At 34.8% G+C, this 17,286-nt stretch overlaps 1 protein-coding gene across 1 annotated transcript in view; it reads left to right on the forward strand.

Annotated features, from left to right (window-relative positions):
- The window catches only part of LRP1B (LDL receptor related protein 1B), a 631,173-nt gene that overhangs the window by 528,100 nt on the left and 85,787 nt on the right, over positions 1-17,286 (forward strand). The window contains exons 54-60 of the mRNA XM_071746448.1: positions 1,152-1,292; positions 2,347-2,534; positions 3,877-4,060; positions 6,082-6,167; positions 9,715-9,837; positions 13,405-13,586; positions 15,463-15,662. Of these exons, the coding sequence (XP_071602549.1) occupies positions 1,152-1,292; positions 2,347-2,534; positions 3,877-4,060; positions 6,082-6,167; positions 9,715-9,837; positions 13,405-13,586; positions 15,463-15,662 (1,104 nt within the window). The remainder of the gene's footprint in view (positions 1-1,151; positions 1,293-2,346; positions 2,535-3,876; positions 4,061-6,081; positions 6,168-9,714; positions 9,838-13,404; positions 13,587-15,462; positions 15,663-17,286) is intronic.

The following is a 17,286-nucleotide window of genomic DNA, read 5'->3' on the forward strand; positions in this document are numbered from 1 at the left end:
GAAATTACATCAAGCAGATGAAGTATTTTGTTTATGTGGCTATTAAAAGACAAATCCAGGAATAGGAAGGAATTTCTGGTTCCAGTTTCTTTATGTTCTGTCATCCAGAGCAGAGGCAATACCAAGCAGAAGCCCTTGCTCTGCAGATTTGTAATGACCTTCCTGATGATGAGATAGCTGTGAAATGTTGCAGACATGAGGTGAAGCTGTTGGTCTGTAAAATCTTCCACTCAAAGTTCTCGGACAACCATACAGAGTTTCCATATCAAGCCACCCTATCTCCTTTCAAGCATGATCTATGCTACTTTATATTTTTTTGTTGAGTTTTAAACTAAATCAATGCTTACTTTCAAGGCTTCTATAAATGACTGCAGTGTTTGAGGCAGAATTTATACACATAGAATAGAGGAAAAGTTACACTTGACTCTCTCAAACAGGAACATAAGTTTTGTAGCATGGTTTAGTGTACTGAATCTTACAAGTAAATATATTACAAATAGAAGGTGGTTTTTCTCTAGGACTTTTTCAGCTTCATGTTTCCAAACCGAATAGAAAGCACTTAATTTGTGCTGACATTTCAAAATTTTTTACTGCTCGTTTTGAACTCTAGGTTAAGGGCTCCAGGTGTTCTGAGAAGCAAATAGTTGTGTCTGGTTTCTTTACTTTGTTAAATATTATAATTTGCTGCTAGAAGTCCACATTAACTTTGAAAATATATACATTCTCTATAGACTGATTTTGTGGCCATCTTAGAAGCTACATGAATATTGTGGTTAAAATGATAACTGCTCTACATGTTTTAAAGGGAAAGCATATGTTAGAAAGTATATTGCAAAAATGTTTTTTGGGTGTAGTTGTTTCTAAACTGTCTTATAAAGGTATTGTCTAGTTATAGCAAAAAGTTCAATTACTCCTAAAAGAAAATGTATTTGATTGAGAGCTGCACCAGTGGGTTTTACATATGTGGGAATTGGTTTGTGGCTGTATGGTGCTGCAGAAGAGGCATTTGATCTTTCTGTTTCTTGATAAGCACATGTGTATAAACATATAAACCTTTGTGTGTCTTACAGAAGGAAAGATACTTTCACTTTGCCTCATGTATGCAAAGTTTTATGTCAAAAGTAGAAAGTAACTGAATGCTCTTTTTCCAGGGTATCGTCACTGTCTTCCTGGAGAGTTCACCTGTGCTGATGGGAGATGCCTCCTAAATTCCCAGTGGCAATGTGATGGGGATTTTGACTGCCCAGACCATTCTGATGAAGCACCTATAAACATGAAATGCAAAAGTTCAGGTTAGTATTTTTATTTTTAATAACTTGTTTGGCCTTTCTTTTTGGAAAGCAATGGTTTAGGATGGGTAAAACCTCCTAGCTGACATCTCCAGGGTTTTCATGGTGATATTTCTTGTGTCTTGCAAGGAGAATGTGTCCTCAGCATCCCAAACCTCACCTCATAAAATTCCAGCCACCACTTCCTCTGGCATAAGATGACTGCTGGTACATCAATGCATTCACTCTCTTAGTACTAAATAAGATGATACTAACATAATAAAGTTTATAGTTTCCCCTCAAATTGTTTACTATGCTCATCACACAGGAGTAAGCCAAAGAGAAGTGAATGTTAGATTGTTCTCTTCCTGTATTAAATGGTAGTCTGGTTTTATTAGCAAATTAATGACCAAATGTTACTTGCTTTATTGATATTTTCTACTCACATAAGTTTGCTGTGTATCTCAAATCCTATTCTGTGGCTTTTTGAAAGACCAGTTCTGTCTGGATCTTACTTCTTTATTGTACAGTAGCCCAGTCCTTATCATCAATTTTGATGGAAATTGCTCACTTGCTTTGAGGTAAGGTAATATACCTGCATTGAACATAATCTTCTGATTCTGATTTGAGGAATCTGAATATAACTGAGCTGACATATTCAAGTTTTGCCAAACAGGAAAAAACCCACATGTATGTGTGTCCTCTCAGACTAGAAGCAGATCAGAATTCAGTCAAGTCATGTTAATGAACACCTCAGCATCTACAAGGAGGAGAAGCCATGTTTTTTGCATTTTGCAAATTATAGAACTATATTTTGTGCAGAGGTAACTCAATTAAATGAAAATAAAAGTGTAGAAATTAATAGTAAGCGGAAGTATTTCCAAATTTTTGCAGGAGAGGAATAAACCTCTAAAGATGCTGAAGTGTAAAAGTTATTTAAAACTATCAATAAGAAATTAATATTTACACAGTTTTTTCATCTCATGCACACATCACAACTGGTCCACAAGAAAATTTATTCCAAATACTAATAGACTACACCAAGTAGTGTTCTCTCTTTTTTTTTTTTGTTTTTCAGAGCAGTCATGTAACAACTCTTTTTTTATGTGTAAAAATGGCATGTGTATTCCTCAAAGCCATGTCTGTGATACGAAAGAAGACTGTAGTGATGGATCAGATGAGAAAAGCTGCCACATTAATGAATGCCTCAGTAAAAAAGTTAGTGGCTGCTCTCAAGATTGTCAGGATCTTCCTGTTGGATACAAGGTGAATAACTGCAAAAAGTGGAGTAATATAATGCATATCCTTTTATCTTAACTGTTTCTTGACTCCTGCATGATGATAATAAATTTCCAGCTTTTTGTTCTTCCTTGTAATAAAGCAGCTTATGTACCATAGTGAGAACATTCAAATGTTTATTTCCAGTAAGCAAACAATTGCCACTTGTATAAAACCCTGGTGCAACACTTCAAATAAGAACACAAATTGCTTTAAATACAGCAAATCATGCTGATCTATAGAGAGCACAGTTGTGAGAAAGGAAAACAGATCAGATTGAATAGCAGGAACAAGTTTTCTTCAATTTGTTTTCTGTGTCAAAGAGAAAGTATTATTTAAACAAAGAATAATTGAATTGTTGAAGAATAGTTGAAGAATAAAACTTGTCTGCATGTGATGGTGATTTCTGAATCACCTAAATCTGTTCTTTGGCCTTAAGACAGAGAGAAGAGTATTTCTTGGTAGTATGTAAATCCTGGCTGCTGACTGCACTAACCTGCAAAAAGAATGGAATAGAAGAGACTTTTATTTTTTTCCATGTTTTAAACTCTGTATTATCCCTAGGTGTTCTGTCTTTTTAATAGGGTATTTATCATTAAAATTTTGTCTAATGTGGCTTAGCTGTAAAGGTATTCAAACTCTGTGTCCTAGTTTGGAGGTCATAGATCAGAGGGCTGGAGACCAGGCAAAAGCCCTGCTGAAGTAGTGTTGTGGAAAAAGCATATGATGGGTGTCTGCAGAGAATAATACAGAGAATACAGAAGGGAACATAACGCAGTGATTTCCACTTTTGAAACCCCTCTACCCAGTTGTATTTTCCATTGCTGACATTACATGTGATAAGCCTGTCATGGTGGTCAACAGATGGTAGGAAAAATCTTGTTTGAGAATTCTCATTCATCTGAGTGTATCTGTTACACAGAAGACTGAAGGTTATCAGTGCTTCAAGAAAAACTATAAAAATCTGTGTATCTTCACTAAAAAGCACCTCTATTCAAACATGAAGAACTTCATCCATCATCATTTTCATGAGACAACCCTTTCCATGTTTTCCAAAAGATGTTTTACTTTTTCTTCAGTTGAAGAAGGAAGAATAATTACTCATTCTACACAATTATTTGGGTGCCTAGGGTCACACCAGCAATAAAAAGAAATGTAGATATGTTTCCCTATGGACAGCATACACAGCAATGTAATTGGGGTGCTACTTGAAAAACTGAGTCTACATGAAAAAAGTTTATGATGCTGACACGTTCAGAAGAAGGGACATAAAATAGCAAACAGAATCAATGAGTAATTAAAAAGAAATGTATTTGGTTTTCTTTCCCAGTGCAAATGCTGGCCTGGATTCCGGCTGAAGGATGATGGGAAAACTTGTGTGGATATTGATGAGTGTTCAACTGGATTTCCCTGTAGCCAGCAGTGCATCAATACATATGGAACCTACAAATGCTTGTGTGCAGATGGGTATGAAATACAGCCTGATAACCTAAATGGCTGCAAATCTCTTTCAGGTATTGCTTTTTTTTTTTTTCTCCTTTCATTTTTTAATCCAATTTTTTATCCAAAATAAGCAGAGGAATACCTTAGTCCCAAAGTTGCCTTTTATGGAAGATAAATAGAGTTACTCTGAAGCACACCCCTTCTCCAATAAACAACAGGAATGCTTTAATGTCTGAATGTAATAATAAGTTTTTAATATGTATTTTGCTCAAATCATTTGTACTGAATTGTTGCAGGGGATTTTGAAAGTTTGAACTGGTAACCTTATTATAAAAGGTGTTAGGAAAGTTAAAATACATCACTTAATTCTAGTACTGAGTCACATTTTAATAGTGTGTTCATGATGAGTGTTTAAAAGACTTCTGCTGTTTTATTTCATCATCTTTAGAAAATTAGAATATACTGGAATTTTCAGAGTGTTAAAAGAAGGAACAAGAAAAAAAACCAAACAAAATCTGTTATTCCTATAGCATAGGAAATCCTCCAGTCTTATATGTAATACACCATGAAATTCAAGGCACAGAAGAACATTGGTTATTTCTTCATGCCATGGTGTTATTTTTCTGTGCTTCAGTGAGGAAGATTCACTGGATCAGTGACAAGAAGAGCAAAATGTCAGCAAGAAAGAAACAAAAAACCATTACAGCATTCTGCTGGATTTCCTTCCTCATGCAGCCAGTCTTCAGCTTGAGCAGATGCTTCATTGTTCCAGTCTCGAACAAAGTATTTTGCTCAAAATCTGGGGAGTGTGTGTTTTTTTAAATATCAAAAAATTTTCCTTCTAAATTATAAGACTGGAATCTCTGCCTCATATCCCTCTCTCGGGTGCTTCCCTGAATGGTCAGAAGAAGCACAGGAGAGGGCAGAATTGTGGCCTGTGTTCTTTGATTTACTCCTCTCTGATGCCTTGCAAGTCACTCATATGTTTAGGAGCCATAGATCACTCAAAGGAGAAGTGGAGCTGGTACACAGCAGAGTACAGTTTATTGGTGTTGTAATATATCAGAATTCCAAAGTGATCATGACAAAGCTGTTTGTGTGCTGCCAGGAGGGGCCAACATGTGCACGTTTGGGCTGACACTGATTTCTTGCATAAATTGCTTTGAACTCTTTACAACAGAGCAGAGCACTGCAGCCATTCTTCACAAACTCCTAACAGTGCTGAGGATGATGCCATGCATCTTTTAACAACTGGAGAATAACTTCAGGGTTGAATATAAAATACAAGCAATGTGGTACAGTGTGTTCAGGACAAGAACAGGCTGGACAAAACGTGACATTCTAGGATGTATGAGCAGTAGACACAAGTCTTAAATATTTTTAATTATTATTAGGGTTTGTTTTTTTTTTTTTGTTGTGTTTTAATTTTAGCTGAGATCTCTTTAACAAACCTATAATGAAAACAGCATTTTAATTTTTTAATTAAATTTTTTATTTAATTCTTTTTTTAATGTTGCATATGTTGGCGTCAGAAGTATTTCAAAGTGTTGGCATGAATGAGTATCTGTAGGAATAAACTGGAAAAACATGGGTAAAAACAAACAAGCAAAAAACCAAATAAATCTGGCTTCAGTTCAGAATTAGAGAATCAAGGTTTGTTCTATAATTCCCAAGTATTGAAATCTCTCAAACTGATGGTCAAAACATGGTTTATTTGCAACTGTAACAAATTAGTCTTAGTGATAATTTTGGAAGTGAATGTTGAAATTAAAATGAGGTGTAAATTATCTTTCAAATTTAATCTCTGACTACAAATTAGCATTAAAATATAATACTGTTCCCATATGACAAAGACAAAAAAAATTTAAAGTACATTGAAAGATATACTAATTGATTGCTTTGTTCATTTTTATACTGCATCATTGATCTTTCTTGGAATATTTGAGTGTTTTAAATATTTCTTTCATCCGTAACATTGATCAGAGCATGTAACATTTATTTTTCAAACCATCTGTATTTCAGCATTGTATTCCTGATTTTCCATAACTTAACGTAAAAGCCAGTCTAATATATTCTTTCTCCTGGGGTTTAGATGAGGAACCTTTCTTAATTCTGGCTGATCATCATGAAATAAGAAAAATTAGCACTGATGGATCCAACTACACTTTGTTGAAACAGGTATAATCATAGTACCATGCTCTAAGTTTAACTCAATACTTCTGTTCTTTTCTAAAGTGTGCAACTGACAAACATCATCCTGCAATTGGCAGTGTGTGCACCACAGAACAACTGCAGTACCTTCACAGGTTTTATAATATTTTAAATTGACTAATTTATCTGAGTTTCACATGTTTTAAAGCTCAGGCAGTTGTTTTGTCAGTCATTCTGATGTACTAAAAATATTTTTTTATGCTCTTCCATAGCAATGTTTTGCACAATTTGTGTATTTCAGGGATTTAAAAAAAAACGAAACAAAACAAACCACCCATACCGTTTGGCCATGTAGTAATTGGGCTACTAACTTTCATAATCCAAAATTTTTTTTTTTTTAACTCAGACACAGAATTCCAAGATTTACAGTACTTCAATACATTAACATATATCTTAGTTTAAATCTTCTTCAATAATTTCTCTAAATTACTATAAGAAAAAAAAAAACTTATTTGAAAACTACAAAAATAGAAAGTTACATAGTAAGAACAGATCTGTCATTTTAGCTGTTTCTGCTCTACTTCTGTGCTTCACCTAAGTGTAGTTACTTACCATAGATTAGAGTTCCAAAATATGTTCTAGTAAAAACATGGTTTCAATTGTAGAGAGACTAGAAAAATCAGTTATCCCAGGCTTTTTGTGACTTCTTGTGTCAGTAAGCTGTGCATCTTAATGTCACAAGAGAGATGCTCAGGTCTTCACATCAGTGATTACAAAATTAACCATCTTGACACATTGACTTGATTTAAGCATAGCAGGCATTATGTTAAAGTCTGTTTGTTCTTCTGAAATCCTGCTGGCTCTCTCTCATTTACATCTCAAACCCTCTCTCCTCTTTTGCTGATACACCTGGTAGTAGAAGGCTGTGAAAAGAGGGGAGCAAGACTAAATTTTCTTTATGGTTGGTGCTGACAGATTGGCTCACTGGGCTTGAATTTACTGGTTTCCTCTTCAGGATGTTGGAGACAGTGTAGCTCTATATACCATGAATTCAGTAGTCTAATGGATGTCTCTGCTATTGGATTTACTGGCTTTTGGTCCTACAGATATAACATTTTAAAAAGAATCCCAGATTTGAAAGCAAACAGGGGAGCTATACCAGCAGAACAGGTGGGCTGTCTTCCTCCTAAGGACGGCTTTTTGTCCTTGTAATGTTTTGATGGATTAGCTCTTCCTTAGACATCTCTACCAGATGAAGGCAAATACCAGAGCTGCTCTGGCAAAGGAGCAGAACCACCCTGCTCTGTGTATTTGATCTGTGCTTTGCCATTCTGACATTTATTCATATAAACTCAGAGTAAAGGAGCTGAAAGAATGAGCTCATTTAGTCTCCTCTAAATTACTATGTGACACCTTTTTTTTTTTTTTTTTTTTTTTTTTGTGTGTGTGTGTGTGTGTATTTTTTTGTTTTTTTGTTGCTTTTTTTCCAAATATACATAAACAGTACAGCTGTTTGACCTGTATGTCATGTATATTCTTTGCCTTCCATTTCCTTTCCTCCTAGTCATCAAAATCCTTGGGGCTTCCATAAACAGTGTAGATAAAATCTTCATCTTATATTTTGCTTGCATGGTTTCTAATTGGGGTGCCAAGGGAAGGCAAGTCACAGCCTAGGGCACCGTGTGCTGTGTGGAACAGAAAGAAAATCACATGTTTAAGATGAGAGGCTAATATTGCTGGTGCCATCTGAAAGCTTCCCTGTTCCTTCTAAAATCAGATTACACAGGAAATTACAAAGGATTATGCTAGGAGGACCTGAAAGTGCCATGGAGATCATGAAGATGAGATACTGTCAGGACAGAGAACTCCACTGCAAATGTACAGAAATAATTATACCTGCAGCTGATATTCTGAAAAATATTGGAGCTAAACTGACCCCAAATAAAATGCTTGGAAGCAGAAGCTTGCAGGTCTCTTGGTTAGCCTGGATACCTAAGAAACTTTTACAGGGTTGTAGAATAGGTAGATGTAAGGCTAATTTTTTTCAAATTTCTGAACTTGATTTCTAGATTTGGGTTTGATTTGTGGTAGTCTTTTGTGTTCCTTCACCTTTTGTCTCCTTTGTTAAAAATTTAGGCTGGGAGTTTCTCTGTAGATGAATTTATATTAATAGTAGAAAAAGACAGAAAAGTCTTTTGCAGCACAGTTTCAACTGAAAGAACTACAGTAGATTTTTTTATAACCCTGTGTGATTTTTTTTTTTTTTAAATGAGTGATCCCCCAGCACTGTATTGTTTGAGGCTTACTTTAATATGGTATATGGTTTATGGTTTAATAGTGGTTCAAACAGCCTAATCACTCTTCCTCTACCTTTTGATGAAAATACAGATTTACAGTATTTCACTGTGGCAGTTAGCAGATGAGCCATATATCACTTTCTGTACAATTAAGCATCATTATTCTTGGCTGTTTATTTTAGCATTGGCTAGTCCAGCATATCCCCTCTACAACTATGAATCACATTAATGAGGGAGGTTGCTGATATACCTGAGAGCAGAATGTCACTGGGCTGATAAGATAATTGATTAACTGATCTTGTGGCTCTAAAAGGAGTGCAGACTCCATCCATCCTTTTTACCACTGCTGCTCCATCTTTGATTGATAACAACATGATTGTGTGTTAACAATAGCTGTGATTTTACTACATTCCCAGGATGTTAAGCACATTATGGAGCAAGGCTTTCCTGTTCACAGATAAGGAAATAAAAGCCAACATCTGAATACAATACCTCTCTCTCTTACCTGCCATTTGGGATGAAAAGCCATTTTCTGGGACTGCTCTTTCTGACCTATGGGAGAACCTCAAATGCTATCATCACTCTTTCTTGCAATGTATTGGCTTGGAAACTGGAACCATAGATTTCCAGATGCCTGCTAGATCTTTAACTTCCATACCCTATATATATATACATACTGCCTGTGTGTGCGTATATGCACATATATATATGTACACAGTACCTATAATATAGCACATGTGAATTTAAACCCCCCCCTTATACAGGAATTAAAATTAATGCTTTTTTTAACATCACAGTTTTGAATTCCTGGTAATTATTAATGAAATGTTTTTATTAAGCAAAGGTATTTTTTTCTATTTCTGAGTTTATTGATATAGAACTATTGTCTTCTAGTTTGCCAAAACTATACCTAACGTAGTAATTAGCAGAGAAAATGATAAAAAGTTAGAATATTTACTGTTAAAGTTCATTTTAATAATAGGAATGAAAAACACAGAGCCTTCACTTAGTTTCATAAGTCATCTGCATTTTTGAAATGAGATAGTTCTTCGTCACTGTATTTGTTTCTGTTACAAATTTATCTTATTCTGTTTACAAGTAGCGTATGAAAAAATGAGCAATGCTTCAAAAATACGCAGTCAGTAAAATAAAGCTTTTTGAATAATACATGCAGTGCATTTTGCATTATGAATGCTGTCAGTTTGTAATCAAATATTTGAATACACAGCCCCCTTTTTTTGGTTTTTTCCTTTTTTTTTTTTTTTTTCTGTTTCTAGGGGCTGAACAATGTGATTGCAATAGACTTTGACTATAGAGAAGAGTTAATCTATTGGATTGATTCCAGCAGACCAAATGGCAGTCGCATAAACAGGATGTGTTTAAATGGAAGTGACATCAAGGTAAGTGGTATCAATAATGTCATGGCTTGAATTAAATTTTTTGAGTATTTTGGAGAATTCTCCTTCATGCTTTTAAGCCAGATTGGGAGCTTTTGGTGTATGCATGCAAACTCTGCAGGAGATAACAAGTCCTAATGAAATTGAATTGCATTTGTATCTTATTTGAAGTGCAGATAGGGACTAAGAGGACTGTATTTATAAGCCAAATTTCCTATGACTTAAATGACAGCTAACAGAGTTGACAAGTCAGGGGGGTTTACAGGATGCCAAAGAAAAGAGGTATCATGAAGTGTTAAGCTGTGTAAACACACTGATATTAGTTCTTCATGTACAATTCCCCATCATCTTCAGTTTCTTGCTGTCTCACCTCCACTACACTGATAGGAAAAACAGATTCAGTGTCTTTGTTGTGAATAATCCAGGCTAAAGCTGTGTTCCCATTTCTGCACAGCCTGTCTGGTTTGTCATTGGAGTGCTGGCAGTTCACAAATCCACTGGTAAACACCTTTGTTGAGATACATGAATGTTTTTCCAGGATTTGTCATAAGCAGTAAGGAACAAATGACCAGAAACACATTATCTGAATCCTCTTCCCTCATTGTACACCCATCTGTTATGCAGAGATTATTTGCACCTTGGTTCTTGGACCAACACATCCTCAGAGCACATGGACTTTGAACTTTTTGAGGGTTAAGGTTTTGAACTTAACTGGCATCAGTGAACCTTCTTTCAATCCTTCACACAGAAATAAGAGCTAAAAAATAAAATGTGGATGGCAGTAATTTATGGCACTCTGGTTGTTATGGTGTAAAACTGAAATCCAGCCTGCTCTGCAATGGAATAGTGAATCCCTGCAAAGGATCTTCCTGAAAAAAATAGGAGGCAACCAAGTCAGGGGTTCCAAAATCCATTACCTTGTTGAATCATATTTATGGCCTTTAAACATTTTACAGCCTATTCAGCTCCTTGTCCATTCTGGATGAATTTGTATTTTGCTATTTAGGGAATGTTTTCAGGACTGAGAATGACCCTAGACTTTTTCTTCATAATCTCAACTATTTCAAGACCAAAGACTTTTTTCCCCAGTCAAAAATTTGTCATTGCCAGGTGGATAAGTACAAAAGACTCCTCTTGCTTTTGAATGAAGTAATAATAATTTCATTTATTAGAGAAAAGTTTCATAAATTTGAACAATCAATAGAATAAAATTACCTTGGGGGCATGGAAGGTATTTCTTTTGTTCGTCATTAGTGTTTTTTGCAGTTTGTAGAATGAGCAGCATCTTGATGATTTCACTCAAATAGGAAGCCAAATTCAAAGCAAAACTTGAAAATATCTTTTTCAATTTTCATAGTAATTTTTTTTCACTGAAAAAGTAAAACTTTCTCCTCCAAAAACTAAAAATGTGTGAAAAAGTTTATCAGGAATAATATATTGTAGCTGTCTCATATTCTGTCCAGAATCTTTTATCCAGTGCCAAATGATAACTTTATGTGCCTGACTTAGATTTTTATCAGTTACTATAGCACATATTTAATAATTGATACTACAAATAATTATTTTCTTGGGAAACCAGTAAATTTTTTTCTTTTTTTCTTTTTCTTTATGGTTGACAATCTTGCTGCTTGAAGTATGAATTTGTTATTTGTTCATATTTCTTGTTTTACTATAAGGTTGGTGCCATACTGGAATATGTTACTTAGGATTTCCCTTTTAGGAATATACCATCTTTTCAGCATACTAACTTAACTCTCCTGAACTGGGGAACCCAGTGCCATCTTATTTTTCTTCTGCATTTGATCATGGAGGAGATATCTATGCAGTCAGAGCAATAACTTTTCATATAAATGTGTTCAAACATTAAGACAGTGTCTTAGGCATTGTAGATTCAATTGAAATCTGTTCTTGTAAAGTGCTGTAGTGAGCTGGATTGTGTCCAGGACATATCCCAGTGGTAACCTCAGTGACTGGAATAAGCTTAAACTCATCCTCCAAAGGAAAAGTCACTGGAAGAGAGACTAATTACTAAGGTTGATATTTTTTGATAGTGTAGCTAAGGCACTAAGTTGGCCACGTGATCCATTTGTACTTGGGAAGTCCCATGTTACAGTGCAGCATTTGCTGCAACTACACATTTATAAAAACACTGAAGCTGGTAGTGCTGAGGTATTAGAAAATAAAATATTTCATTCATATTAAAAAATGGTGCATGCCTGGATTTAATTTTAAAAGATTTTATAAGGTGTTAAATAATGTGATAACCCTAAAGGGTGCTTTTACATATCCGTAAGTATAAAATTGATTTGAAGTATCTCACAGTATCCTTTCTTATCTTGAAGCTTTTCAGTATCTCCAAATGGTAAATAAAATTAAAACTAAGACATGCAGTTATCCATTATCAGGTTTGTGTGTAAAGTTTATACTCTTATTACACATCTTTATAGTGGTGAAGATGACAATGAATGAGAACATACGTTGCAGTAATTAACCTATTATTGGTATTTAAGAAATTCAAATATTTTCAAGTACTGCTCTCTCTGAAATTTTTTTTTCCCCCCTTAAATTTGTTACAGAGAGACCTTATCAGGACCTAATCAGGGATAGAATAGGACAGAATAGACATAAAGATTCTATCAGGGATAGAATCTTTAAGCCTAGGAGTTGGGCTTTAATGATTATGAATATTCAAATGTCACTCAGCACTTAACATGAGGTAGTCCCAGTTGAGCCAGAGAGACACAATCATTCTGGGCTGGAATCATCTCTATCTAGAGACCTTTGTTCAAGTCCCAGAATTTTTCAAGTCATCAAAAACCTTGGCAATATCTCATCCCCCTCAGGAGAGGGGAGGATTTCTGGTAGGTCTCTAAATCACTTCTCTCCCTTTAGTTTATTCCTTAATAATGTAATTTTAAATTTGGAAATCTAAGGAAGTGTTAGAAAGCTCCTCTCTCTTTTGCTACATGTATGTTGGGAATTAGAACACGGGGTTTGTTTTCCAACTTTTTCTGTTTGCCTGAGTTGAGTGCCCTTATGGTCTATCTGTCATGATGACATATGGCACCTCTGTGATATTAAAATGAAATATATTCCAGCACAGAGCTGAGGGGGAACTAGTGAGCTAATAGGTTGACATGTTTGAGGTCATGCTACCAAGAGGGAAGCCTCATCTCAGTTCTGTTCTGTGATGAACAAACAGAGTAGTAGAAAGAAAAAAGTCTATTTTTCTTAACATTTTTTTTTTTAATTAGAAAAAAAAAAGACAGTGAGAAACTTGAGACAAAATGGAAAATACGAAGTTCTTAAAAGTCAGTAAATAATCCAGGGAAGCTGGAAATTTGGTATTTGCTACATTGTGCTACTCTCCATTCTTCTTTCCTATAAGGGATGTTTTCTTAGTTACTTAAGAAGTGCCAGTACTTCAGAAGTGTCTTTTTTTTTTTTTCACAGGGAATAATACCTATTTTTCACATGCTGTTTGTGTGTCATATATCCAATATATGGTATTTTTTAACTCTGTTCTTTCAGTATTTGGATGAATAATTTCTGTCATTCTTGCTCTTCTAGGTAGTCCACAATACAGCTGTTCCTAATGCATTGGCTGTAGACTGGATTGGGAAGAATCTCTATTGGTCTGATACTGAAAAGAGAATTATTGAGGTGTCTAAACTCAATGGCTTATACCCCACTGTCCTTGTGAGCAAAAGGGTGAAGTTTCCTAGAGATCTGTCCTTAGATCCTCAAGCTGGGTATGAGCAACTCTTTTGCCATAAATCATATTTAATTCTAATTTTCTATTTGAATATTTTAGATGAAAACAGACAATAGGAAGCACTAATAAGTTTTTTATTATCTTACTTTCAGCTACACTGGATATCAGTAGTCTAAAATGCATTACCAGTGCTTATTATCTCATTGTTACATATCAAATTAGTATTATAGAAAGATGAATGCAGGTACTAAACCATGTTTTGTTATATTTACTACTCTGTCAATGTTTTCTTTTAAAAGGAGTAAAGCAGATATTTCAAAAAATATCCCTGTATTTTATTTTTTTTAAATTCTGTTACTAAATAACTAAGTTTGTATTAGGTGGGAAGCAATTCTTTCTGTGTTTACCATGCTTTACAATGTTTACCACATATTGAAGATTCTTTTTCGGATAGGCTTTGGATATTAATCTAAAGGTAAAAAAGTTTAATCCCACATAGTTTAAAGTAACCTTTTGCCTTTTCTAATAGTTTGATTTAAAGTTTTTATTTTCACACAAGTCTAATAACTGGACTTACTAGTTAATAGGTTATATTCTGTTAAGGGGTTTATTTTAGGATAATTAGTCTCCAACTTTTTTTAGGAATTAGAAGTGATTTAGCATGCTTGAAAGATTTAGTTCAACAATACTGCTAAGTGAGAAATACCTATTTAAAGCAATTTCACTGGTACCTTTAATTGCTAATTTAATTAATTATTTCATTACTTATATTATGCTTATTAGTATTTCTCTCAGCTTTTTACTGTTTTCTGCCTCTCAAGTGTCAGTGACAGGAGGAAGTGTTTTTTTTTTAAATAACAAATACATTCGTTTATTTTCAAATGGAGAACTGATGAAAATGAAGAATGTGTTTGCATTTCAAAGGTATTGATTGAAATAGTATTAATTTTATTTTCTCAGAAATGAGAAATGCTGAATCAACTTCATTGCTGATGCCATGCAACAGGATTTCTATGTTTCCAAAGAAGTTTTCTCTTTGATCCAGTGGAGAAAATTCCCCTTCTCTACTGTTTATTTGGAGCAGTCTCAGTGCCATCATATTGCACCTGTGTTTTGTAGGATACCTGGAGCTGCTCTTAAAGCCACTATTTTCTCTTGCCCAGGAATACTTTTCCAGGTGGCTATAAAAAATATGAGCTGCACCTGGATTTCTGAGACCCTGTGCCAAACCTGTAGGCTGGAGGCATATCAGCTGCCCAGATGGAAAGATCTTCCTTGAAGTTCTAAGTAATGACATAAAACACTAGCAATATGCATCCATCTACTGAATAATAGGACTACTTTTTTTTTTAAGAACATTCTCTGTGTTGTGGCTGAATAGTATATTGTGGAGAAAACTGCCACTCAAGTTTCCAGCACTTTTTCACAGTACTTTACTCAGTTTTAATTTCTTCGTGTGAGAAACTTTTCTGCTGCTTTGGAACTGGTATTTCTTACTGTAATTTTCATCATATTACTATTAAAACCAAAAGATTTTGTAATATGTGCTAAAACATAGTAACTCTTATGCAATATTTGTCATAAGTTCCTCAGTGAGCCCATTTTTGGAGGATTCTAGATTCACAGTGTCCGATCTAGGCAGTACTTCAAACTCTTTAAGTAAGGAATTGAAATGCACTTTTTAGCAGTCCATAGTGAATTTGATGAAATGGCATCACATGAGGACTCTGCTATCCTTTGCATTTATCACAGTCCTTTACAGACAAGCCTATAAAACCACAAAAAGCTCTTTGAAAAATATTTTAAAAATAAGAGTTATAGAATAATTACTGGTTTATTCTCGAGGTCTACTAAATAAATTGTTCCTATTTTTGTATCTCTAAACAAAGCAGCTGTTGCATTTTGTTTTGTAGATACTTGTACTGGATTGATTGCTGTGAGTATCCCCACATTGGCCGTGTTGGTATGGATGGCTCCAGTCAAACAGTTGTCATAGAAACACAGATATCTAGACCTATGGCTCTTACAATAGATTATGTCAACCATAGACTCTATTGGGCTGATGAGAACCACATTGAGTTTTCTGACATGGATGGATCTCACAGGCATAAAGGTTGGTAAACAGTTTTTTTTTTTTATTTTTAGTTTTGTTTTTTTGTTGTTGTTCAGTGTTTTTTTAAATGGAAGATGCTTTGCGTGTCATGTGTAATTATGTAAAAACTGAAAACATTTTTACAACCTTTTCCAGCCTTTATTGATCATTCTTCTTCTTTTAATCAATTCTTTAAAAGTTTTGGTTTGTATTCCTTCACTGCTATGAATAATTTTTAAACACACAACAACACACGCCCAAGGTAAAAATAAAATCAAACTCCTGGAGCACACTCTGCAATCAGGGACTGGTCACTCAGTTCTGTGCTCTAGCATATATTCAGAGCAACATGTTCTCAACCAAGTTACAAAGAGAGTGCAATAGGCTACTACAAGTAGTAAGGGCTGTGTTCTGTGTGCCTCTACTCCAGCCTGAGGAAGCTGGGAATTGCCCTTCAGTCTCTGCATGAAGCAATAAGGAAACCACTACTAAAAATGCAATCGGGGGCTTTCCTCTTAGACAAATAAAATAACAACTTCTGAAATACTTATAAATGAAGTGATCTTTTTCCTTTTGTTCTGCTTTTCACCTGAAAAATAATTACAAACTGTTATCTTTTACCTACAAAAAGAATTTTGCACTATGATGAATGGTTCTCATATTCCAAATGTTATAATTAAAGATCTTTGACTTCATTTGCACATATGAAATACTTGGTATTGGTGTTAATGAATTCAGTTGTGAGTGAAAATTTATGAAACTTTCCTTTATATATAAAGTCAAATATCTGAGGCAAACTCCAAAAGTGATGATCTGTGAGTAAACCTACTATCATGCCACTTTTGGAAGTACAGATGATGTATAAAGCAATCAAGCAATAAGAAACTTTTTCTTTGGGAGAAAGATCCCAAGGTATTTAAATGATGTGGGAGGAAGATTTTCTCCTTAGCTAATGCTGTTTGGCAATTTCTGTTGTCAGGAGCTTCACTCATTGTAATTATCAAACTGAAACCAAGTTGTAGAAAAGTTTCTGTGGATTTAACAAAGAAATAATAGAATTCTTGGTGTCTGCAACACATCAAACATGCCTGTAGGTGCTCCTGAGGGTGCTTTGGGAATTTTTTCCAATCTCTTAATTAATGATCAATTTGTCTTTAATCAGAATCTTTTCCCTGACTCTTCCCCTCTGTTGGAACAAGCTACCAAATAACTTACATATCTTCATGTTTCAGCACAAGAACATAAAATTTAACCATTGCAAAACTAATTTTCTTAGTGAGGGAAACTTGAGGTAGTTCAGGGAATGGGTTTTAGGGGACGTAAAACACTGATCCTTTCCAGCCTTGTGATGTGAGAAACTGTAATCTATGTTGATAAGCACTTAGATGAGAAAGATCAGTTTCAAATCTTGGGATAACTCTTTCTTCAGAAGGTATTGTTCACATGGATTTTGTGGTCCATTTTCCCTTGTCATTTTGAGACACTTTGGATTGTCAAAGTTAAGCAAGGGATGGTTGAGTGGATGGTGTGTTTTCAAATGGAGATGAATAAAGGCTCAGGTATGATGACCATAAAATATATATCCATGGAGCAGAGAAAGAAATCCAAATGGGAATTATGCAAGGGCAGCAATCTGAAGTCCAAG

This window comes from Heliangelus exortis, chromosome 6 (genome assembly GCF_036169615.1).
Source record: "Heliangelus exortis chromosome 6, bHelExo1.hap1, whole genome shotgun sequence".
In the NCBI taxonomy this organism is placed as follows: domain Eukaryota; kingdom Metazoa; phylum Chordata; class Aves; order Apodiformes; family Trochilidae; genus Heliangelus; species Heliangelus exortis.